The sequence below is a fragment of the Microcaecilia unicolor genome, chromosome 4 (assembly GCF_901765095.1).
Source record: "Microcaecilia unicolor chromosome 4, aMicUni1.1, whole genome shotgun sequence".
Classification (NCBI taxonomy): Eukaryota; Metazoa; Chordata; class Amphibia; order Gymnophiona; family Siphonopidae; genus Microcaecilia; species Microcaecilia unicolor.
This window is the reverse complement of record NC_044034.1, coordinates 52,990,339-53,015,517: the sequence shown is the minus strand read 5'-3', so window position 1 is coordinate 53,015,517 and position 25,179 is coordinate 52,990,339. Positions and strand designations below refer to the sequence as shown.

The following is a 25,179-nucleotide window of genomic DNA, read 5'->3' as shown; positions in this document are numbered from 1 at the left end:
CATCGAGCCCAGCATCCTGTTCACGACAGCAGCCAATCCAGGCCAAGGGCACCTGGCGAGCTTCCCAAATGTACAAACATTCTATACATGTTATTCCTGGAACTGTGGATTTTTCCCAAGTCCATTTAGTAGTGGTTTATAGACTTGTTCTTTAGGAAACCGTCTAACCCCTTTTTAAACTCTTCAAAGCTAACCGCCTTCACCACGTTCTCCGGCAATGAATTCCAGAGTTTAATTACGTGTTGGGTGAAGAAATATTTTCTCCGATTTGTTTTAAATTTACTACACTGTAGTTTCATCGCATGCCCCCTAGTCCTAGTATTTTTGGAAAGCGTGAACAGACGCTTCACATCACCTGTTCCACTCCACTCATTATTTTATATACCTCTATCATGTCTCCCCTCAGCCGTCTCTTCTCCAAGCTGAAAAGCCCTAGCCTCCTTAGTCTTTCTTCATAGGGAAGTTGTCCCATCCCCACTATCATTTTAGTCGCCCTTCGCTGCACCTTTTCCAATTCTACTATATCTTTCTTGAGATGCGGCAACCAGAATTGAACACAATCATGATAGATTAGTTTGAACAATCAGAAAATAAAGGGTTACGTTTTGTGTAGTTCTGGTGTAAATGTTATTACTGGTATTTAGGATGGATCTTTGTGGTATGCCTTTTTGAATAGGTTGGTTTTCAGACGTTTTCGAAAATTATTTGTGTCGTGTGTTGTTTATAAAATCTGTGGGCATTTTTTTGTGGAAGGGCACTACATAAACCAGCTAATTCCCACTTTCGCCGGCAAACCCAGAAATTCAATGCCAGGGCCATATCCAGCCACCAGCATTGAATTTACGGGAGATTTTTTTTTTGTGCCGCAAACCTAGCTGGTTAAGTTGATATTCATCAGCTGACCGGCCAGGTTCTAGTGGCCAAAGATAGACCTGCTATTTATGGATTCACATTACCACCCATTAACTGGATAGTGGACTTCACGTGGGAGTGCTTAGCGCCTCCTAAATAGGAGGCAGTAAGTGCTCCTGCATTATTTTTTTACTGGTCCTGAATGCTAATAAAAAAATTAGTGCAGGACCTTCAAACATTAAAAAAGAAAAAGCCCTATTTTACTGCTAAGCCGCCCCAGCCCGTGACCTTCCCCTGGCTGCTGCCCCCCCTCCCCCAACGCAGGGCTGGTGCAGCGCTGCAGCCAGGCAGCTCTCCGACGGTCCCTCCTTCCCGCCCTCAGCTCCCTGACCGACAGCCTTCTTCTCCATTCCTTCCCCCTCCCCCCAGCATGTGCGTGCATTTAACCCTTTTACTTTTGGTCACAGGGACATCAATGAAGACAACACAGCGGGCTCACCTCCAGCTTCTCCCTTCCCTCACACAGTGTCCCGCCTTCTGCAATAATGTCTTACCTGTTTCTGTGAGGGCGGGACACTGTGTGAGGGAAGGGAGAAGCTGGAGGCGAGCCCGCTGTGCTGTCTTCTTCACTGCTGGTTAAACGCAGGGGGGAGGGGGGAGGAAGGAATGGAGAGGAGGGTTGTCGGGGAGCTCAGGGAGGGCAGGGAGAATTGCTGGACATGGATGGGAGGGGAGTACAGGGGGAGAGAACAGATCGCTGGACATGGAGAGGAGGGGAGGGCAGGGGGAGAGAACAGATCGCTGGACATAGAGAGGAGGAGAGGGCAGGGGAGAGAGGAGAATTGCTGGACATGGATGGATGAAGGGCAGGGCAGGGGAGAGAGGAGAATTGCTAGACATGGATGGATGGAGGGGGCAGGGAAGAGAGGAAATTTGCTGGATATGGGTGGATGGATGAGAGGGCATGGTAGAATGGAGAGTTGCTGGACATGGATAGATGGAGGGGAGGGCAGAGGAGAGGAGAATTGCTGGACATGGATGGATGAATGGGAGCAGGGGAGAGAGGAAATTTGCTGGATATGGATGGATGAAGGAGAGGGCAGGGGAGAATGGAGAGTTCCTGGACATGGCTGGAGGGGAGGGGAGAGCAGGGGAGAGAGGAGAATTGCTGGACATGAATGGATGGAAGAGAGGGCAGGGGAGAATGGAGAGTTGTTGGGCATGGATGGATGGAGGGGAGGGAAGTCAGGAAGGAGATGCACATAGATGGAGGGGAGGGAACGAGAAAAGAGGAGAAATGCTGGACATGGATGGAGGGGAGGGCAGGGAAGAGAGGAGAAATGTTGGACAAGGATGGAGGGAAGGAAAGACAAAGGATGGAGATGCACATGGATGGAGTGGAAGGGCGAGAGGAGAAATGCTGGATATGGATGGAGGGTAAATTGCTGAATTTAAGGGCTGGATCGGAACACTTTGAGGGCAGATGCTGAAACTAGAGAAAGGATAGGGACAGGGCTACAGATGGTAGACAGGACGCATAAGAACACAGGAGGATGGTGGACATGGTGAGAGAAAAAATATCAAATGGTAAGAAGACACTGCATAAAACAGAAGACACTGGGATCAAAGCGAATAGAAAAACTAAATGATCAGACAACAAAGGTAGAAAAAAGTATTTTATTCAGAATTTATTAATTGGAATATGTCAGCTTTTGGAAATGTGCATCTGTGATGTTTTGCATGTAAATTTCAATTTTTCTAGTATTGCTGCATGCTGAGTCTGACTTCTTGAGTTAACTTTCCAGTTCAGTATTTTGCCTTCATATCTGTTGTGTCATGTGTTTTTCATGTGTGATCAAGGCGCAGTATTCTGCTAGCGTGTAGTATTTGCAGCCCTTTTTGTTTTTTTCACTAGGTTGTGTACTGGTGTTTTAGAGCCCGGTGTAATTACAGTGCTGCCTTTCCATGCACAAGGTTATACAGTGGTGGAAATAAGTATTTGATCCCTTGCTGATTTTGTAAGTTTGCCCACTGACAAAGACATGAGCAGCCCATAATTGAAGGGTAGGTTATTGGTAACAGTGAGAGATAGCACATCACAAATTAAATCCGGAAAATCACATTGTGGAAAGTATATGAATTTATTTGCATTCTGCAGAGGGAAATAAGTATTTGATCCCCCACCAACCAGTAAGAGATCTGGCCCCTACAGACCAGGTAGATGCTCCAAATCAACTCGTTACCTGCATGACAGACAGCTGTCGGCAATGGTCACCTGTATGAAAGACACCTGTCCACAGACTCAGTGAATCAGTCAGACTCTAACCTCTACAAAATGGCCAAGAGCAAGGAGCTGTCTAAGGATGTCAGGGACAAGATCATACACCTGCACAAGGCTGGAATGGGCTACAAAACCATCAGTAAGACGCTGGGCGAGAAGGAGACAACTGTTGGTGCCATAGTAAGAAAATGGAAGAAGTACAAAATGACTGTCAATCGACAAAGATCTGGGGCTCCACGCAAAATCTCACCTCGTGGGGTATCCTTGATCATGAGGAAGGTTAGAAATCAGCCTACAACTACAAGGGGGGAACTTGTCAATGATCTCAAGGCAGCTGGGACCACTGTCACCACGAAAACCATTGGTAACACATTACGACATAACGGATTGCAATCCTGCAGTGCCCGCAAGGTCCCCCTGCTCCGGAAGGCACATGTGACGGCCCATCTGAAGTTTGCCAGTGAACACCTGGATGATGCCGAGAGTGATTGGGAGAAGGTGCTGTGGTCAGATGAGACAAAAATTGAGCTCTTTGGCATGAACTCAACTCGCCGTGTTTGGAGGAAGAGAAATGCTGCCTATGACCCAAAGAACACCGTCCCCACTGTCAAGCATGGAGGTGGAAATGTTATGTTTTGGGGGTGTTTCTCTGCTAAGGGCACAGGACTACTTCACCGCATCAATGGGAGCATGGATGGGGCCATGTACCGTACAATTCTGAGTGACAACCTCCTTCCCTCCGCCAGGGCCTTAAAAATGGGTCGTGGCTGGGTCTTCCAGCACGACAATGACCCAAAACATACAGCCAAGGCAACAAAGGAGTGGCTCAGGAAGAAGCACATTAGGGTCATGGAGTGGCCTAGCCAGTCACCAGACCTTAATCCCATTGAAAACTTATGGAGGGAGCTGAAGCTGCGAGTTGCCAAGCGACAGCCCAGAACTCTTAATGATTTAGAGATGATCTGCAAAGAGGAGTGGACCAAAATTCCTCCTGACATGTGTGCAAACCTCATCATCAACTACAGAAGACGTCTGACCGCTGTGCTTGCCAACAAGGGTTTTGCCACCAAGTATTAGGTCTTGTTTGACAGAGGGATTAAATACTTATTTCCCTCTGCAGAATGCAAATAAATTCATATACTTTCCACAATGTGATTTTCCGGATTTAATTTGTGATGTGCTATCTCTCACTGTTACCAATAACCTACCCTTCAATTATGGGCTGCTCATGTCTTTGTCAGTGGGCAAACTTACAAAATCAGCAAGGGATCAAATACTTATTTCCACCACTGTAGCTCGTCCTGTCCTTGGAATTAGTGCTGTTATGGTTTGGTAAGGTTATGAGTATGTTTTTGCACAAGTTTGTGTATAGTGTTTTGCAGTGGGGAGATTGTGTGTTGGCCTTACTGAGGTGGCACCAAAACATCAGAAAGGGTGTAGAGCCTAAATCATGGCACACTACCTCTTGAAGGATCTACATATGGTCGTTAATAAAAGGAGCTCATTGTGAACACTATCCTCCCTAAAAGGGTGTTTTGTGGCTCTACATGAGAATGGTGATATTATGATCCCTTGTTTCATATTGTTAATGGTCTGCATTTTCCGTATGGGTGGTATATTGGTGTATTAGGGTCTGCCCAGTGTAATATTTATGGTACAGTATGGTTCTGTGTTTTTGCACAAATTTGTGCATAGTGTTTTGCAGTTGAGCGATTGTGGTTAGTATATGCTTTGAGCAACCACTTTATTCTTTGACAAATGATACTTATCTAATATCTAAATTTAATTAAAGGTATTAATTGTGACTATTTTATTTTTACTTATTTTTTTGTGTGTGTTGTCAGACAATTATGGATGTAAGCTCCACCCCTGGCCCCACCCCTAACATCACCCCCTTTAGCCTCCCCAAACAGTTGGGCCACAGACTGCCTATGCTTGCATCCAATACTTAAGTATACATTTTTCCCCAATGCATAAGCTTTACAAAGTAGAAGACATGAGTTTTAGTCAGAGATTAAAATAGCCCATTTAATGGTAGCCCATGTTGATACCTCCCCCCCCCCCCCCCCCCCCCATCTTTAGTGGGCATTCATGATTGCTTAAATTATTGATTACATAAAAGGTGTTGAATTAGTATATGTTTGAAATTTGTGAGAAATAACACCAGCTGTCAAGGCTTCAACCTTACCTACTGTCCATATATGAGTCTTTCACATATATTCATAATATTCTTTTAAAAAATACAAAAATAATTCTACCTACAGTGAGAGTCCATCTTACTGTATATTCTCTCACTTCTTACTGAAATCTTTCTCTGGATTTTTGTTACCAGATCATGGAGACTTCTTCCCATTTGATGGGCCTCGGGGTACACTGGGCCATGCCTATGAACCAGGGGAAGGAATAGGTGGTGATATTCACTTGGATGAAGAGGAAGTTTGGACCATGGGATATGTCAAAAAAGGCAAGCAGTTTATCTCATGAATTTGCCATGGCCCTTATTTTAGAAGCATTCCCACTTCGAAATGGCAGCATTTGAATGTCTGGAAAGACCCAATTAGACACTGTACTACAGAAGGGTGTTGAGGTGCCCTGCTAAGATTCTATATATTTACAGTGGTGGAAATAAGTATTTGATCCCTTGCTGATTTTGTAAGTTTGCCCACTGACAAAGACATGAGCAGCCCATAATTGAAGGGTAGGTTATTGGTAACAGTGAGAGATAGCACATCACAAATTAAATCCGGAAAATCACATTGTGGAAAGTATATGAATTTATTTGCATTCTGCAGAGGGAAATAAGTATTTGATCCCCCACCAACCAGTAAGAGATCTGGCCCCTACAGACCAGGTAGATGCTCCAAATCAACTCGTTACCTGCATGACAGACAGCTGTCGGCAATGGTCACCTGTATGAAAGACACCTGTCCACAGACTCAGTGAATCAGTCAGACTCTAACCTCTACAAAATGGCCAAGAGCAAGGAGCTGTCTAAGGATGTCAGGGACAAGATCATACACCTGCACAAGGCTGGAATGGGCTACAAAACCATCAGTAAGACGCTGGGCGAGAAGGAGACAACTGTTGGTGCCATAGTAAGAAAATGGAAGAAGTACAAAATGACTGTCAATCGACAAAGATCTGGGGCTCCACGCAAAATCTCACCTCGTGGGGTATCCTTGATCATGAGGAAGGTTAGAAATCAGCCTACAACTACAAGGGGGGAACTTGTCAATGATCTCAAGGCAGCTGGGACCACTGTCACCACGAAAACCATTGGTAACACATTACGACATAACGGATTGCAATCCTGCAGTGCCCACAAGGTCCCCCTGCTCCGGAAGGCACATGTGACGGCCCGTCTGAAGTTTGCCAGTGAACACCTGGATGATGCCGAGAGTGATTGGGAGAAGGTGCTGTGGTCAGATGAGACAAAAATTGAGCTCTTTGGCATGAACTCAACTCGCCGTGTTTGGAGGAAGAGAAATGCTGCCTATGACCCAAAGAACACCGTCCCCACTGTCAAGCATGGAGGTGGAAATGTTATGTTTTGGGGGTGTTTCTCTGCTAAGGGCACAGGACTACTTCACCGCATCAATGGGAGCATGGATGGGGCCATGTACCGTACAATTCTGAGTGACAACCTCCTTCCCTCCGCCAGGGCCTTAAAAATGGGTCGTGGCTGGGTCTTCCAGCACGACAATGACCCAAAACATACAGCCAAGGCAACAAAGGAGTGGCTCAGGAAGAAGCACATTAGGGTCATGGAGTGGCCTAGCCAGTCACCAGACCTTAATCCCATTGAAAACTTATGGAGGGAGCTGAAGCTGCGAGTTGCCAAGCGACAGCCCAGAACTCTTAATGATTTAGAGATGATCTGCAAAGAGGAGTGGACCAAAATTCCTCCTGACATGTGTGCAAACCTCATCATCAACTACAGAAGACGTCTGACCGCTGTGCTTGCCAACAAGGGTTTTGCCACCAAGTATTAGGTCTTGTTTGACAGAGGGATTAAATACTTATTTCCCTCTGCAGAATGCAAATAAATTCATATACTTTCCACAATGTGATTTTCCGGATTTAATTTGTGATGTGCTATCTCTCACTGTTACCAATAACCTACCCTTCAATTATGGGCTGCTCATGTCTTTGTCAGTGGGCAAACTTACAAAATCAGCAAGGGATCAAATACTTATTTCCACCACTGTACATGCATGGGGGGGGGGGGGGGGAGATGATTCTATATATAGCGCCTAAAAAATCCACGTGGAAAACAATTTTACCTAAGCGCAGTGGCGTAGGAAGGGGGGCGGTGGGGCGGTCCGCCCCGGGTGCACGCCGCTGGGGGGTGTTGGCTCCACTGGTTCCCTGCTCCCTTTGCCCCGGAACAGGTTACTTCCTGTTCCGGGCAGAGAGAGCAGGGAACTAGCGGATCCGACGCAGCTCCTAGCGACATGCATTTGTGGCGGTTCGGCCCTCCCACCCGTCCCTCGCCACTTTCCCATGTAAGTACGTGCTCCGGTGGGTGCATTCCGGAGGGGGGAGGGTGCACCGGGCTGCACCTGGGGGGGGGGGGTGCGCAGCGGCGACACGCCCCGGGTGTCAGCTGCCCTCACTACGGCACTGCCTAAGCGTATTCTATAAGCGGCAACTAGATTTAGGTGCGGTATACAGAATATGCTTAGTTGATATCCCAGCATCTAAAACTACGCGTGTCTGTTTACAGCAATGAAAACATGGTGTAAATCCTGGTGTGTAGATTTAGGCGCAGAGTGTCATATTCTATAACTACATGTGTAAATTTTGGAACACCCACAAAATGTCCATTTCCCCACCCATCACCATGCCCCTTTTTTCTGCGCACATTACAATTTAGGCACAGTATGTTACAGAACACGCTTACCGAGTTGTGTGCGTAAATTCTAATTATTGCCAATTAGTGCTCAATATCACTTGCTAAGTGTTGTTATCAATGCTAATTAGCTTGCTAAGCCAATTAAGTTATGCGCGTTGTTATAGAATCTACCTGGATTTCGGCACAGAGCTCTAGGCGAATCCAGGGGACAAGGGGCATGTACATGTGGACACCTACCTAGGTTGTAGAATTGCCCTTCACATGTGTACCTGACAGATTTTATAACATTGCAAATCTAAGAGGAGCCAATTAAGGAACCAAACTCCAAAACTCAAATATTGGCCTTTTAGGGTCGTTTTGAACTCTTTGACAGGTAAGAAGTACTCCCCCCCCCCCCCCCCCCCCCCCCCCCCCCCCCCCGTCGTCAAGCACCTCTCCAGACTCCAGGTCCAAACAAGCAGTTAGCCAGAGGTTGTGTGACTTGAAGCAAGTGTAGATGCCAATATGGAAATTTTCCACTGTTTATACTACTACTAATAATTTCTATAGCCCTACTAGACGTACATAGTGCTGTACACTTTATAAGCAGGTACTTTCTCTGTCCTTAGAGGGCTCACAATCTAGTTTTTTTTTGGTACCTGAGGCAATGGAGGGTTAAGGGGTCCTTTTACAAAGGTGCACTGAAAAATGGCCTGCAGTAGTGTAGGCGCGGATTTTGAGCGTGCGCAGAATCATTTTTCAGCGCACCTGTAAAAAAGGCCTTTTTGTGCCAAAAATGGACGTGCGGCAAAATCAAAATTGCCGTGCGTCCATTTTGGGTCTGAGACCTTACTGCTAGCCATAGACCTAGCGGTAAAGAATTTGGGCAGTAATGACCTACCCCACTTGGTGCGCATCCGGTACGTGTTCCAGAAAATAAAAAATATTTTTCAGACCTGCGTAGAGGATGTGCACCAAAATTGAAATTACAGAAAGAGCCACACGGTAACCGGGCAGTAACTCCAATTTGGCGTGCATTGGGTGCGTGTAGGTGCCTATGCAGTTTAATAAAAGGGGCCCTAACTGACTTGCCCAAGGTCACAAGGAGCTACAGTGGGAATTGAACCCAGGTTGCCAGTATCAAAGTCTGCTGTACTAACCATTAGGCTGCTCCTCTATTTTACCTGTATAAAATATAAAATACAGATACAATTTGAAGGATCACCCAAACCTTCTCCAGAAACATCCTGTTAAAATGTCTGTGTGCTGCTGTTTCCACATTTCAGTAATGCCTTTTCTAAAATTTCTACTTAATTTAGCTGCTACAGTCATTCTTGGTATAAATAAATCTGATACATTGGTTGCTAATTGTAACACAAATTGCTTTTATATTAAAGTGTTTCTCTTTTTAAAATCTTGCATTGACTCAGCCCTTGTTACTTGTCAAACTACCTAATACTGCAATCAAATCCTCATTTTTCTCATTCGATTTTTAGAAATTGAACTGATCTTCCATCTGCCTGCAGTATCCAGAAAAAAAAATCAACTAGTCAATTTAAGTGTCCAATTCTGACTCTGCCCTCGGAGTGCCCCCAACTTAGTCAGCTTTGAGTTAGGCGCTAACCGCAAATTTTAGTGGTATTTAGCCAGTTAAGAGCCACTCCTGCTTATTTTTGAAAGAGAAGGGCGCCCATCTTCTGACACAAATCGGGAGATAGGCGCCCTTCTCTCAGGTGCGGCCAAATCAGCATAATCGAAAGCCGATTTAGGTCGCTCTCAACTGCAGTCCATCGCAGGAGCAGCCAAAGTTTAAGGGAGCGTGTCAGAGGCATAGCGAAGGCAGGACGGGGGCGTGGTTAACACATGGGCGCCCTCGGCCGTAATGGAAGAAAGAAGGCCGGCCCTGACGAGCATTTGGCCGACTTTACTTGGTCCATTTATTTTTAGGACCTAGCCTCAATAAAATGCCCAAACTGACCAGATGACCACCGGAGGGAATCGGGGATGACCTCCCCGTACTCCTCCAGTGGTCACCAACCCCCTACCACCCAAAAAAAAAAAAAAGTAAATACATTTTTTGCCAGCCTCTATGCCAGCCTGAAATGTCATACCCAGCTCCATGACAGCAGTATGCAGGTCCCTGGAGCAGTTTTAGTGGTTGCAGTGCACTTCAGGTAGGCGGACCCAGGCCCATCCCCCCCTACCTGTTACACTTGTGGTGATAAATGTGAGCCCTCCAAAACCCACCAGAAACCCACTGTACCCACATGTAGGTGCCCTCCTTCACCCATAAGGGCTATGGTAGTGGTGTACATTTGTGGGGAGTGGGTTTTGGGGGGGATTTGGGGGGGATTTGGGGGGGATTTGGGGGGCTCAGCACCCAAGGGAAGGGAGCTATGTACCTGGGAGCAATTAATGAAGTCCACTGCAGTGCCCCCTAGGGTGCCCGGTTGGTGTCCTGGCATGTGAGGGGGACCAGTGCACTACAAATGCTGGCTCCTCCCATGACCAAATGGCTTGGATTTGGCCAGATTTGAGATGGCCGGCCTCAGTTTCCATTATCGGTGAAAAATGAGGCCGGCCATCTCTAAGTCCGACGATCTCAACATTAAGGTCGACCATCTCTATGGTTGACCTAAATGTTGAGATTTGGCTGGCCCCGAAAGTATTATCAAAAGGAAAGATGGCCGCCCATCTTGTTCAATAATACGGTTGGCTCCACCCCTTCCCGGGGCCATCCCCGGAGATGGCCACCCTTAAAGATGGGCGCCCCCATTCAATTATGGCCCTCACTGAAAATTAGCAGCTAGTCCCAACCAAGTGATTTAACTGGTCAGTGGCTGGCTAAATCACTGAGGGCCCCTTTTACTAAGCTGCTTACCAGGCACCTACACATGCCCAACGCACGCCAAATTGGAGTTACCGCCCGGTTACTGCATGGCTCTTGCGGTAATTTCAATTTTGGCGCACGTCTGCTACACGCATCTGAAAATATTTTTTATTTTTCAAGTGGCATCTGACGCGCGTAGGTGATTACCGCCCAAATTCTTTACCGCTAGGTCTATGGCTAGCGGTAAGGTCTCAGACCCAAAATGGACGTGCGGCAATTTTGATTTTGCTGCACATCCATTTTTGGGAAAAAAGGCCTTTTTTACAGGTGCACTGAAAAATGATTCTGCGTGTGCCCGAAACCCGCGCCTACACTACCACAGGCCATTTTTCAGTGCGCCTTTGTAAAAGGACCCCTGAATATCGGCCAGATTATTATTAATTATACATGTGTAAATGTATAACCACCTCCATAATCCAGAGCAGTAAATGGCAATTTCATTTTTCAGGTATATTTTGAGGGTAGCCTTAATGCTTTTAAGATGGAATCTAACCTTTTGAATGCTTTGGCAGGCTATGATTTGTTCAACGTTGTCGCTCATGAACTTGGTCATGCACTTGGACTAGGACATTCCAGAAATCCCAATGCACTGATGTATCCCAAGTACAGATTTTATCAGCCTAAAGGCTTTCAGCTTTCACATGATGATTTAAAAGGAATTCAAACATTGTATGGTATGTATTCAAGCTTTATATATATATATATATATATATATATATATATATATATATAATTTTAAAATATTCTCAGTCAATGAACTGCATGATTAAATCTGAATGTAAATCCTGTTAAGGCAGAAATATTTACATTTAAATTTTATTTACATTTGCCTTTACTGACTGGCAGGTCAAGGCAGTGTATAGGCTATAAATAAAGATGATGAAAGGAAAGCTTTTAAAACATAAAATATACAATCAAGATAAACAATAACAACAGGAGGGAGTTTGGACATCAAGACAATTTGTTTTGATTGGTTGCTTGAGGGTGGCTTATTCCTGGGTTTCTTTTGTACTTATTAGGCTTGTGTGTATATGTGGTGTATTCCCCGGGGAAATGTTCCTGCCTTTTGAAATCCAACGTGCATATTTTTGATTGGGTTTCCCTTGTAATAGTTAGTTTGGGTTAATGTGTCTCTCACTTGATTGGGTTTCAGGAGAACAACAGTTTTTTTTAAATCATCCGATTTTCTTGTGTAAGTATGAGTTTTTGCGAATGATTCTTTTTTCGCTTTTTTTCCTTTTTGGGACCAATGATAATAACCTACTCCTAATTTGAAAGTGGTTTTGAAATACTGTATGTATTTTCCCTATCTGGAGCTTTGAGGTTCCTGGTTGTAATTCTATATTTTAGATTTCTTTTCTGAAATCTTTCCAGTACAAGGGGGAGACATATACAAACTAATATTTTCAAACTTCCTAGAGTACTTGGATAGTATATTACTTACAATGTCAACCCAATATGTAAAGAACATTTTAATAGCGTAGGTTATAAGCAAAGATGGAGTATATAGATAGGTAAGAGAGTAAGAGGAGTTAGAAAATAAGGGGATTATTTTACAGAAAGTTGCACATGAGGTCAGAGAGGTGAACAATAAAGTTTACAGCTTTCTTTTCATTGAGATTTTCAGGATTTAAAATATAACCGGTTAATTTTGGCATTCAAATTCAGTAACAAAAAGTAGCAAATCTGTTTCACTTTTCTCAGGTCCTCGAACTAGACAAACAGTTGCTGTCCATGTTCCTGAGAAGTGCGACCCCACTTTATCTTTTGATGCAGCAACCACCATAGGAACTGGGTTTCTTTTCTTCAAGAATGGGTAAGGTCTCCGCATTTCATAAGCTATATATTGTATTTGTCTTCAGTTTCATGGTTTCAGTTCTTATGAGAGAGAAAAAAAGAGTCTAGGTGAGAGATCCCCATTATCTGTCACGTTTACAAAGCTGGACACTGGGTTTGTGAGCCCTTGGGCCACTGCCGAGGAGCGGCAGCGGCAGGCAAAACCACCCCACGCTAGAGACAGGGCAGATCTCTGACAAACAGTTAGGCTTCACCTGCACCTGGCCACTTTCCACCAAGAGTTGAGCTCAAGGCTTCAGGTGGCCGGCAGGACTTACTGGACAGGGCAGGACTGGCTAACAGCTAGGCAGCACAGGGACAGAGAGGCAGGGAAGGGATAGGCTAAAGGACAGGACTGAAAGCTGCGAGCAGCCACTGAAACAGGGAACAAACACAGCCAGACACAAAACTGAACTGAAAACTGCAAGCAGCCACTGAAGCAGGGAACAAACACAGATAAACCCAGAACTAGGCAAGACATACAAACAAGACACAAGACTGGGAAACAAGCAATACTCTAAACTAAACTAGAGCAAGGAAACAAACTCAGGCTGAAGTGCAAAAGCACCAACATACCAAGGCTTTAGACGCAATGCAAAGGCAAAGCAGCAAGGTTTCAGAATGGCTAATAAGCCCAGCAGCACCTGGAGCTCAGCTGCAACCATCACCAGGAAACTACGGGTGCTGTGTAGGTTCAATCCAAGCAAGCAAGTCTAGCAGCCCGGAAGATCCGGACCGGACTCGGCTGAAATCTGGAACGGGTGACGGTCCACAGCAGCCACCCGTTCTGGCCACCAGAGGGCGAGGTGAGCACAGACGTAACATTATCCTCCTGATTCTATAAAGGTTGCCAAAAACTGCGTATGCAAATTTAAGCGTGGCCCTGATTTTGCACGTGCAATTTAATTGAAGAGCCAATTAAAGACAATAATTATCTAGTTAACAGGTAATTTTTGGTACTAACTAGGTTTAATTGGGTAAAATGTGCATAAAATTAGACTGGAAAAAGGGGGCGCGGAAATGGGATAGTCATGGGCATTTTGCAGCAGAACAAGGGTGTGGTTTTGAGTTCTACATGTCATTATAGAATAAGGGTGATCTGCATGTAAATTTAGGCATGGACATTTGCACCATGTTTTCGCTGCTGCAAATGGTCTGGCCTAAATTTAGGTGTGACCATAATGCTTAAGCGCTATTCTATAAATTTGTGCCAAACTTTAGGCATGGCTTATAGAATACCGCTAAAGTGGGGGGGGGGGGGGGGGGGAGGGGGTTTCGGCATTGATTTTTTTTTTATGGACCATTTACTGAATCTAGCCCTATATGGTGACAGATGCTTAAACTAAAGAAGGAAAGCTGATTGATTTGGGCTTTCACCCTCAAAGAAAAAATGAATTTTGTGCAGGTAAAGGCAAAATGGAGTGGCCTAGTGGTTAGGGTGGTGGACTTTGGTCCTGGGGAACTGAGGAACTGAGTTTGATTCCCACGTCAGGCACAGGCAGCTCCTTGTGACTCTGGGCAAGTCACTTAACCCTCCATTGCCCCATGTAAGCCGCATTGAGCCTACCATGAGTGGGAAAGTGCAGGGTACAAATGTAACAAAAAAAAGTAAAGAACTGACAGTTATTCTTCAGCGATAAGATAGATAAGGGATGCAGGCAGGGGCGTATCTGCTATGGGGCCACAGGGGCCTGGCCCCCATAGATTTGCCCCTGTACCCCCCTACCGATGACCCTCTCAACCCCCCCTCCTCCCGCCGTCGCGCCTCACCTCCCTTTGCTGGCGGGGGAACCCAACCCCCGCCAGCCGAAGTCTCCTTCCTTCGTTTGGGTTTGGTTTCTGACGTCCTGCACGTGCGTGCAGGACGTCAGAAACCAAACCCAAATGAAGGAAGGAAGGAGACTTTGAGGGGCATAATCGAATGAAAACGTCTATCTCCATGGGCGTTTATCTCCGAGAACGGGTCTGTGAAGGGGCGGACCGAACAGTATTTTTGAAAAAAATAGACGTCCATGTTTTATTCGACAATTTGTGAGCTGGTCGTTTTTGTTTTTCAGCGATAATGGAAAAGGAAAGCGCCCAGCTCAAAAACGAATAAATCTAAGGCATTTGTTCGTGGGAGGGGCCAGGATTCGTAGTGCACTGGACCCCCTCACATGCCAGGACACCAACCGGGCACCCTAGGGGGCACTTTTACAAAAACAAAAAAAAAGGTAAAAGAGCTCCCAGGTGCATAGCACCCTTCCCTTGTGTGTTGAGCCCCCCCAAATCCCCCTCAAAACCCACTGCCCACAAGTCTACACCATTACTATAGCCCTAAGGGGTGAAGGGAAGCACCTACATGTGGGTACAGTGGGTTTGGGGGGTTGGACGACTAATAAGCATTAAGCAGCACAATTGTAACAGGTGGGGGGGGGATGGGCCTGGGTCCACCTGCCTGAAGTCCACTGCACCCCCTAACAACTGCTCCAGGGACCTGCATACTGCTACCAGGGAGGTGGGTATGACATTTGGGGGTGAAAATAAAAAGTTGTGAAACATCATTTTTTTTGTGGTGGGAGGGGGTTAGTGACCACTGGGGGAGTCAGGGGAGGTCATCCCCGATTCCCTCTGGGGGTAATCTGGTCATTTAGGGCACTTTTTGGGGCCTTATTCATGAAAAAACAGGGTCCAGGAAAAGTGCCCTAAATTCTAGCTACAAACGCATACTTTTTTTCCATTATCGGCGAAAGGCGCCCATCTCTGTTCGGGTGATAACCATGCCCCAGTCCCGCCTTCACCACGCCTCCGATATGCCCCCGTCAACTTTGTACGCTTCCGTGATGGAGTGCAGTTGAAAACGTCCAAGTTCGGCTTTCGATTATACCGCGTTATTCGTTTTTGTGAGATAAACATCCATCTCCCGATTTAGGTCGGAACTTGGGCGTTTTTCTCGTTCAATTATAAGCAGGTTTGGCTGGGGCGGAGTGACGGCGGGAGGGGGGGGTTCAAAGTTGAAGTTCAAAGTAGTTGGAGCCAGATGGTGGTGGTGTCGTCGTCGGGCGGGCGGGCGGGTGGTGGTGGTGTCGTCATCGTCGTCTTCGGCGAGGGGGGGGGTTTAAAGTAGTTGGAGGTGGTGGTGGTGGTGGTGGTGTCGTCTTCAGCGGGGGGGTGGTCAGCGGCACCGGGGGGGGCTAAAATGTGCCCCCTCACCTCAGATCTGCCCCCCTCCACCACTGAAGTTCAGATACGCCCCTGGATGCAGGTATGAAGGTATATGGATTGTACAGAAATTGAAAAGGCTGGAAAGTTGGAAGCACAAATACAGTCAATGCAAAAAAATCCAGATCTGAAAACACCAAGGCTGAAGCCAAATCTAAATATTGTTGCTGCCACAGAAACGTGGTTCAATATGTTCCCTTATTAGGGTGCTATAATCTGCTCCCAGGGCCGCCAAGAGGGGGGGGGGGTGGAAAAATTCCCCGGGCCTGGCCTCCAAGGGGGGCTTGGTGACGGGGTCTGTCTCTCTCCTGCTCCTGTGTGTCAGGACCCAGTGATTGCATTAACGCGATAACCGGATCCCGGCACAAAGAAGCAGGAGAGTGACAAACTGAGGGAGGAGCAGACACAGTAAGATTAGGGGGCGAGGGGGGCAGTGGCGGCCCATGTGGGGGGGGGGGAGCAGAGCGGCGGGAACCCGAGTTGGGGAGAGCCCTGCCCTGGGCCTGGCTCTGTCTCTGTCTGCTCCAGAAGCATAATGATAAAGGAACAAATTAAAGAGTAGCTTGCTATTTAAAAAATAATATCGTTATAACTGAATTGCAGGGCACATGGAGATGGAAGAGGCACAGAAGGCCATCTGGAAAAGGGGACATACACATCTAACCTGTTATGCTAGTATTCTAAAAAGGAAAGTTGCTACCTACTTTCCTTTATAGAATAGGTGTTACCATATAGGCGCCTGTTTTAAATTGCCCTCTCATTGCTGACAAAAAAAAAGTTTGTGAATAGCCTAGAATGGTCTGTATTTTAACACGATTTACACTCGAAACATGATTAAATCTGAATGTAAATCCTGTAAAGGCAGAAATATTTACATTTAAATTTATTTACGTTTGCCTTTACTGACTGGCAGGTCAAGGCAGTAAATAGGCTATAAATAAAGATAATGAAAGGAAAGCTTTTAAAACATAAAATATACAATCAAGATAAACAATAACAACAGGAGGGAGCTTTCTAAAATTACTGAACATGTAATTTATTAAGAAGTTACTACAATATATTCACAAATTAACAAATTATACATAAATATATACCCCATAATTCTATATAAGGTGCTCAAAACTGCGTGTACAAATTTGGGTGCATGCTCAATTTCCACACACAATTTGATTAAACAACAAGCCCATAACTGGGCACACACAATCAATTATTAGTGCTAATTGGCTATAAATAGAATTTACGCATGCATCTTTGTAACTGGTATTCTATAAAGATGTGCATAAATTTTATATCTGGATCTAAAAGGGGATGTGACCATGGGAGGGGTATTGGTGGGTCGGGGCATTCCTAGAATTTATGCACATGTTAGAGAATAAGGCAGATCTGTGCCTAATTTAGTTGTGAAGATTTACACCAGGCTCCACTTGGTATAAATCCTTGCACCTAAAATTGGCTGGTCCAAGTGCTAAGCGTTATTCTATAAACAGCACCAAACTTTGAGTGCCATTTATAGAATACCTCTTAGAGCTCATTTTTTTGCCCCAAATTTGGGTGACAGTTATAGAATTTAGTCCATAGTGGCGTCCGCAAGTGCATCATCCACTAGTCAGTCCAAAAGCCTGCTCAAATAGCCAGGTTTTAATGACAACTTTGAATTTCTTAAGGACAGTTCTCTCCAAATAGGTAAAGGTAAACTATTCCAAATAAAAGGGGATAAAATAACACTCCATATTTTGATTAGTTATTGAACAAAAGGATTCACTGGTAGGTATCTATGTATGAAAAAGTATGTGAACCCTTTATTCAGTAACTACTGACCCTTTGCAGCAATAACTTCAAGTAAATATACGCTGGTATAAATGACTGCACCTAAATTCCTGAAAAACAATCATAAAGTATAGTATTCTATAATTTACATACATAATTGTGTGCCCCACTCAGACTCCACTTAGCCTCTACCCATATGTACGCCTACCTACAAAGCATATGTCATCGCATTTAAGAACATAAGGACAGCCATACTGGGTCAGACCAATGGTCCATCTAGCCCAGTATCCTACTTCCACCAGTGGTCAATCCAGGTCACAAGTACCTGACAGAAACCCAAATAATAGCAATATTCCATGCCACCAATCCCAGGGATAAGCAATGGCTTCCCTCATATCCATCTCAATAACAGATTATAGACTTTTCCTCCAGTACCTTGCCCAAACCTTTTTTAAACCCAGATACACTAACTGCTGTTACTACATCCTCTGGCAACGCACTCCTGAGCTTAACTATTCTTTGACTAAAAAAATATTTCCTCCTATTGGTTTTAAAAGTATTTCCATGTAATTTCATTGAGTGTCCCATAGTCTTTGTACATTTTGAAACAGTGAAAAATTGATTCACTTTTACCCATTCTACACCACTCAGGATTTTATAGACCTCAGTCATATCCCCCCTCAACCATCTCTTTTCCAAGCTGAAGAGCCCTAACCTCTTTAGCCTTTCCTCATATGAGAGGAGTTTCATCCCCTTTATCATTTTGGTCACTCTTCTTTGAACCTTTTCTAATTCCTCTATATCTTTTTTGAGATAACGTGACCAGAATTGAATGCAATACTCAAGGTGAGGTTGCACCATGGAGCAATACAGAGGCATTATAATATTCTTGGTCTTACTTTGCATCCGTTTCCTAATTATTCTTAGCAAAAGATTAAATCTGTCCCTAAAATCGAGTGTAATACCGGAAGACTGGAGGGTAGCCAATGTTACTCCGATTTTTAAGAAAGGTTCCAGAGGAGATCCGGGAAATTATAGACCGGTGAGTCTGACGTCGGTGCCGGGCAAGATGGTGGAGGCTATTATTAAGAATAAAATTGCAGAGCATATACAAAAACATGGACTGATGAGACAAAGTCAGCACGGATTTAGTGAAGGGAAGTCTTGCCTCACCAATCTAATGCATTTTTTTGAGGGGGTAAGCAAACATGTGGACAATGGGGAGCCGGTTGATATTGTATATCTGGATTTTCAGAAGGCGTTTGACAAAGTGCCGCACGAAAGACTCCTGAAGAAATTGCAGAGTCATGGAATCGGAGGTAGGGTATTATTATGGATTAAGAACTGGTTGAAAGATAGGAAGCAGAGAGTAGGATTGCGTGGCCAGTATTCTCAGTGGAGGAGGGTAGTTAGTGGGGTCCCGCAGGGGTCTGTGCTGGGTCCGTTGCTTTTTAATGTATTTATAAATGACCTAGAGATGGGAATAACTAGTGAGGTAATTAAATTCGCCGATGACACAAAATTATTCAGGGTCGTCAAGTCGCAGGAGGAATGTGAACGATTACAGGAGGACCTTGCGAGACTGGGAGAATGGGCGTGCAAGTGGCAGATGAAGTTCAATGTTGACAAGTGCAAAGTGATGCATGTGGGTAAGAGGAACCCGAATTATAGCTACGTCTTGCAAGGTTCCGCGTTAGGAGTTACGGATCAAGAAAGGGATCTGGGTGTCGTCGTCGATGATACGCTGAAACCTTCTGCTCAGTGTGCTGCTGCGGCTAGGAAAGCGAATAGAATGTTGGGTGTTATTAGGAAGGGTATGGAGTCCAGGTGTGCGGATGTTATAATGCCGTTGTATCGCTCCATGGTGCGACCGCACCTGGAGTATTGTGTTCAGTACTGGTCTCCGTATCTCAAAAAAGATATAGTAGAATTGGAAAAGGTACAGCGAAGGGCGACGAAAATGATAGTGGGGATGGGACGACTTTCCTATGAAGAGAGGCTGAGAAGGCTAGGGCTTTTCAGCTTGGAGAAGAGACGGCTGAGGGGAGATATGATAGAAGTGTATAAAATAATGAGTGGAATGGATCGGGTGGATGTGAAGCGACTGTTCACGCTATCCAAAAATACTAGGACTAGAGGGCATGAGTTGAAGCTACAGTGTGGTAAATTTAAAACGAATCGGAGAAAATTTTTCTTCACCCAACGTGTAATTAGACTCTGGAATTCATTGCCGGAGAACGTGGTACGGGCGGTTAGCTTGACGGAGTTTAAAAAGGGGTTAGATAGATTCCTAAAGGACAAGTCCATAGACCGCTATTAAATGGACTGGAAAAATTCCTCATTTTTAGGTATAACTTGTCTGGAATGTTTTTACGTTTGGGGAGCGTGCCAGGTGCCCTTGACCTGGATTGGCCACTGTCGGTGACAGGATGCTGGGCTAGATGGACCTTTGGTCTTTCCCAGTATGGCACTACTTATGTACTTATGTACTTATGTACATGTTGTCTACAATGATACCTAGATCATTTTCTTGAGTGCAGACTCTTAAGTTGGACCCTAGCATCAGGTAACTAATGATTCAGATCATTCTTCCCAATGTGCATCACTTTGTATTTGTCCACATTAAATTTCATCTGCCATTTGGTTGCCCAGTCTTCCAGTTTCCTAAGGTTTTGCTGCTGTTTTAATTAAATTGTGACAAAACAAGGCACACAGTGCAAAGCATTTGCTAAGGGAAATTCCTAATAAAAGGTTGGACTGGTGTATTTTCATAAGTACATATAAGTGCATAAGTATTGCCATACTGGGAAAGACCAAAGGTCCATCGAGTCCAGCATCCTGTTTCCAACAGTGGCCAATCCAGGTCACAAATACCCAGCAAGATCCCCAAAATGTACAAAACATTTTATACTGCTTATTCCAGAAATAGTGAATTTTCCCCAAGTCCATTTAATAATGGTCTATGGACTTTTCCATACTATCGTTTATTGTTTATTAAAATTTGCTAAAACTGCCTTTGTCACAAAATCAAAATCAAATTAAGGAGGGATACAATAAAGCTACTCAAGTGGAAAAGGAATGTCATAATAAAGAGCTCAATTTCAAAACAAAAAAGTCCACAAAACGTCATAAGATTCAATTAAATTCCTGAATACCGCTAATATCCCCTTTCCAGTGTTCAGAGTGGTTTACATTCTAGGTGAGACAAAAGCAAATGGTGTTAGTGTGAGGTATGAGAAACATTAGAGACCACTGGTGTAATGCATGAGACTAAAAGCATTAAGGAAAGGATAGTGAATGATACTAGGAGGTAGAAGTCATGATGGATTGTTATGAAGCAGTCTCTTGGACGTTTTATTTTCCAAAATGGTCCCAAATGAAAAATGCACCAAGAACAAAACATTTAGAAAAAGGTGATATTAGAACCAAAAAGATAGACATTTTTCAGGTTTAAAAATGCCTATGTTCACCCCTCAATTTTTGTAGTAAAATGTCCAAAATCGGACTTAGATGTTTTAACGAAAACGCCCTTCCACACGTTTGAACAATTGCCAAGTATTTTGAAACTATGTAAGGGGACCCATTTTGTCTGGACACTCTGGACACGCATATGCCAATATTCTAGTCATTTATATGCATACATAACACCAAAATGTTGGCGCCCACTTATAGAGTTGCCCTACACCTGTGTTTAGTATGAGTTCAAAGATCTTTTTAAGTACACTTTTGAAAAGGGCCCTTTTACTAAGCTGTGTTAGGTGCTAATGCATGACTAACACAGCTTAAAATGGCAATACCATGGGATGCTCTCAGGCATCCTCTGGTAATGAGAAAAGAGCACGCATTAACCACATGCTAAAAAATATTTTAATTTTTTTAGGGTTATGAAGCGCTGAGAGTGGGCATTACTGTGTGCTAACTGGTTAGCATAGGATTATCATGTGAACCCTTAAAACTTGCAAAATACGTGGCAGTAAGTGATCACATGGCAACATTAGCGCATAACCATTAATACAAAAAAAAAAAAAGGAAAACTGGCCATTTTATGGCTTTGGTATTTATTTAGATTTTGCTCACACCTTTTTCAGTAGTAGCTCAAAGTGAGTTACATTCAGGTACTCTGGATATTTCTCTGTCCCAGGAAGCCTCACAATCTAAATTTGTACCTGAGGCAATGGAAGGTTAAGTGACTTGCCCAAGATCACAAGGAGCAGCAGTGGGATTTGAATCAGCCACCTCTGGATTACAAGGCCTGTGTTCTAACCACTAGGCCACTCCTCCACCACTAGGCCACTCCTCCACGCCTTAGCATACAGGGAAAACCCATGCAAGGGCATACTAATGTCACTCTTTGCCACAGCTTGCTAAAAGAACCCTTGTGTACCTCATTCAAACTCCAGTTAACTAATGCAAACTTCAGTAATATCCATGTGGTTTCCATACCAGTCTTCTTCATCACATGACCACCATCATTTTGCTCACAATTAGAAAAGATTTATGCCCATCCGATTTCATTCTTTTCTTCTATTTTTTAAAAATTTTCCTGTAACTCTGGCTCAAAGATCTATTTGTTTATGTTGGCCATTTATATACTGTTTTCCCAGCAAAACCAGCTTGCCCAAAATTGTAAGTAGCTTAAATAAGTTATTTATGAAATACAAATTCAAAACATTTAAAACAATAAAAAGAAATCTACGGGACATGATGTTAACATCCATTCTTTTTTTGTTACATTCATTCAAACTTCACAAGAATGTCAACCCCTTATGCAAATTAAATGGAGCATGAAATTGTAGTCCTATATTCTATAGCAACTTACGGTAAATTTGGTGAGTGTAATTAGAGATTGTTCATTTGAAAAACCATAACTGAGGCCATTTTCCCCTTGAGATAATGCATTACAGTCAATTGTGGTAATTTAGAACAGCATATAGCACTTTTGTGTACTCAATTTATGCAATGATTTTAATACAGTTTTAATTGTTCTAATTTCCAGGTCAGATTAATAAGCAAGAAGGATCATCAGCCAGCCCTAGAAAATAAAAAGATGAAAAATACTACACTGCAATGAATCATTTATTTATGTTTATGAAGGAGATATTTAACATACGAAGTAGGAAAGTTATCTTGTACTTTAGGGTTGTTATTTTCTGTTTGTCTTTAGGTACATGTGGTTGAGGAAGCCCTTTGAAATAGGAAGCATGGAAGGATTCCTTCAAAGCTATTTTCCAAAGATTCAAACAAATATTGATGCTGCTTACGAAATTCCAGAAAGAACGATATTGTATCTTTTTACTGGTAAATATCTTGCCAGCAGATCTTTGCATTTAAACCAAACAGCATATGATATACTGTATTATAAGTCTAAGCTTGCCATTTACTCCTCAGTGTCCACTGAACTCAAATGAAACAGCTTAGCTTGAGGAATTGTAATCATTTTAAAGAAATGAGTGGGGGAATCTCATGTTGACCTGCAAAAACCGAACAAAACATGCATAAAAATGCAAAGTTTCAGAAATACTTATATCTCTGTCTTCTGGTTTTGAAAATTAGTTTGGTCTCTATCTTTTATTCTACTCTCTTGTTTGCATGCCTGGTTTTCCTGAAGTAAGGAAGATCTTTGAGGGTCCTAACAGTCAGGTAGGATTAAAAGGAACCCTATTCACTTGTTGAAAGGAAGGTGAGAATTAATGGGATTGCTACCTTTTATTTATTTATTGGGATTTATTAACTGCCAGTGGCATACCAAGGGGGGGGGGGCGGTGGGGGCGGTCCGCCCCGGGTACACGCCTGCTGCGAGAGTTCGCTAACTTCTCTCGTTCACTGCAGCTCCCTCTTTCCCGGAACAGGTTACTTCCTGTTCCGGGGCAGAGGGAGCTGCAGCGAACGAGCAAAGTTAGTAAACTCGCAGCAGGCGCGCGCTGCGGCACTCCCCCCCCCAGCGGCATGCACCCGGGGGGCTCCTTCGCGGGGGGGGTCTTTCGCCAGGGGGGTCCGTGCTGTATCGGGGGGGACGCTGCACCTGGGGGCGGGGCGCCACCCCGGGTGTCCACCCCCCTAGGAACGCCACTGTTAACTGTCTTTATGAAGAGATTCATCCAAGGCGGTGTACACTAGGTACAGTTTAACATCAAACTTACAATTTTGTTAACAGTATATCAATGGTAAAATGTACAAGTATAAACATAAATACAAAATGAAAGAGGAAAACTTGAAAACAGCAAATTGAAACCTAATAATAAGACTACCATGAAACAAGATCAAAAATATACACATTTAACAGTTCTGAAATTAAAAAAACAGAGATATAATATGATGCAAGGATCATTTTAACACATTGTCTATAGAGGAGCAAATTAAAATCTGGAACCAAGTTCTTTCATTAGCCTTGGATGATCTTGCACCGGAAAAAACTATTAAAATAAATACAAAACATTCGCAGCCATGTTATCACCCAGGATTAAAACTGTGTAAGCAGCAGGTACGTAGGGCTGAACGGCAATGGCGGAAATATAAGACTACAGAGCTAAAAGAGAAATGCAAGCAATGCCAAGCTTATTACTTGGCATAATTAAAGATCGCAAAAACAACTTACTTCTCTAATCAAAGACAGCATCTAGTTCATCAAAACAGTTGTTTCATGTGATGAAACGCTTAACAACGTCAACTGGTGATAGTATAGAGACACCTGTCATTGAATCTGAGGTGCTGGCAATGTTTTTTAATGCTAAAATTGAGAAATTAATAACCCATTTCCCTAAGGTGTCAAGGTTAAGTCAAACTGAATACTCTTTAGACACATCATTATCAGGATCTTGGCAAGAATTTGAAAATCCCTCTGTTGAATCATTGCAAAATTCACTTATGGGTCTATCGCCTACTTATAGCTTATTAGATCCTATACCATCAATCTGGTTGAAAACATCTACACTAGACATTCAAAAGTTTTTGTATTCAATTATTACAATGAGTCTTTCTGAAGGGGTGGTACCTACTCTATTGAAAGAAGCAATAGTAAAACCGAGTTTGAAGAAGCCTTCATTGGATCTTTTGTTACCCAATAACTATTGACCAGTGTCTAATTTACCATTTTTGTCTAAAATCTTAGAGACGATTGTGTTTACACAATTGTAAGCTTATGTGGATTCAAAAAACTTGTTACATCCGAGACAATTGGGTTTCAGAAAAGGACATAGTACGGAAACAATTCTGACCTCCTTACTGAGTGAAATTCATGCGAGGCTGGAACAAGGATATATTGCTCTAGTTGTTTCACTGGATTTATCTGCAGCATTTGATTTAATCAATCATAATTTACTTCTTGATCGATTAAATGAAATTGGTATTTCAGGAACAATCATGAAATGGTTTACATCCTTTCTAAAAGACCGCTCATACAAAGTTGTCCAACAGCAATCTTGGTCTAGGTCATTTAATTTATCATGTGGGGTGCCCCAGGGATCGGTTTTGTCACCATTGTTATTCAATCTGTACGTTAGTCCCTTGGCATTACTCATT

The 25,179-nt window shown here is 43.7% G+C and overlaps 1 protein-coding gene across 1 annotated transcript in view; it reads left to right on the top strand.

Moving 5' to 3' along the window:
• The window catches only part of LOC115467868 (matrix metalloproteinase-20-like), a 72,186-nt gene that overhangs the window by 15,450 nt on the left and 31,557 nt on the right, over window positions 1-25,179 (top strand). Inside the window, exons 4-7 of the mRNA XM_030199363.1 lie at window positions 5,466-5,597; window positions 11,370-11,531; window positions 12,562-12,673; window positions 22,826-22,959. Of these exons, the coding sequence (XP_030055223.1) occupies window positions 5,466-5,597; window positions 11,370-11,531; window positions 12,562-12,673; window positions 22,826-22,959 (540 nt within the window). The remainder of the gene's footprint in view (window positions 1-5,465; window positions 5,598-11,369; window positions 11,532-12,561; window positions 12,674-22,825; window positions 22,960-25,179) is intronic.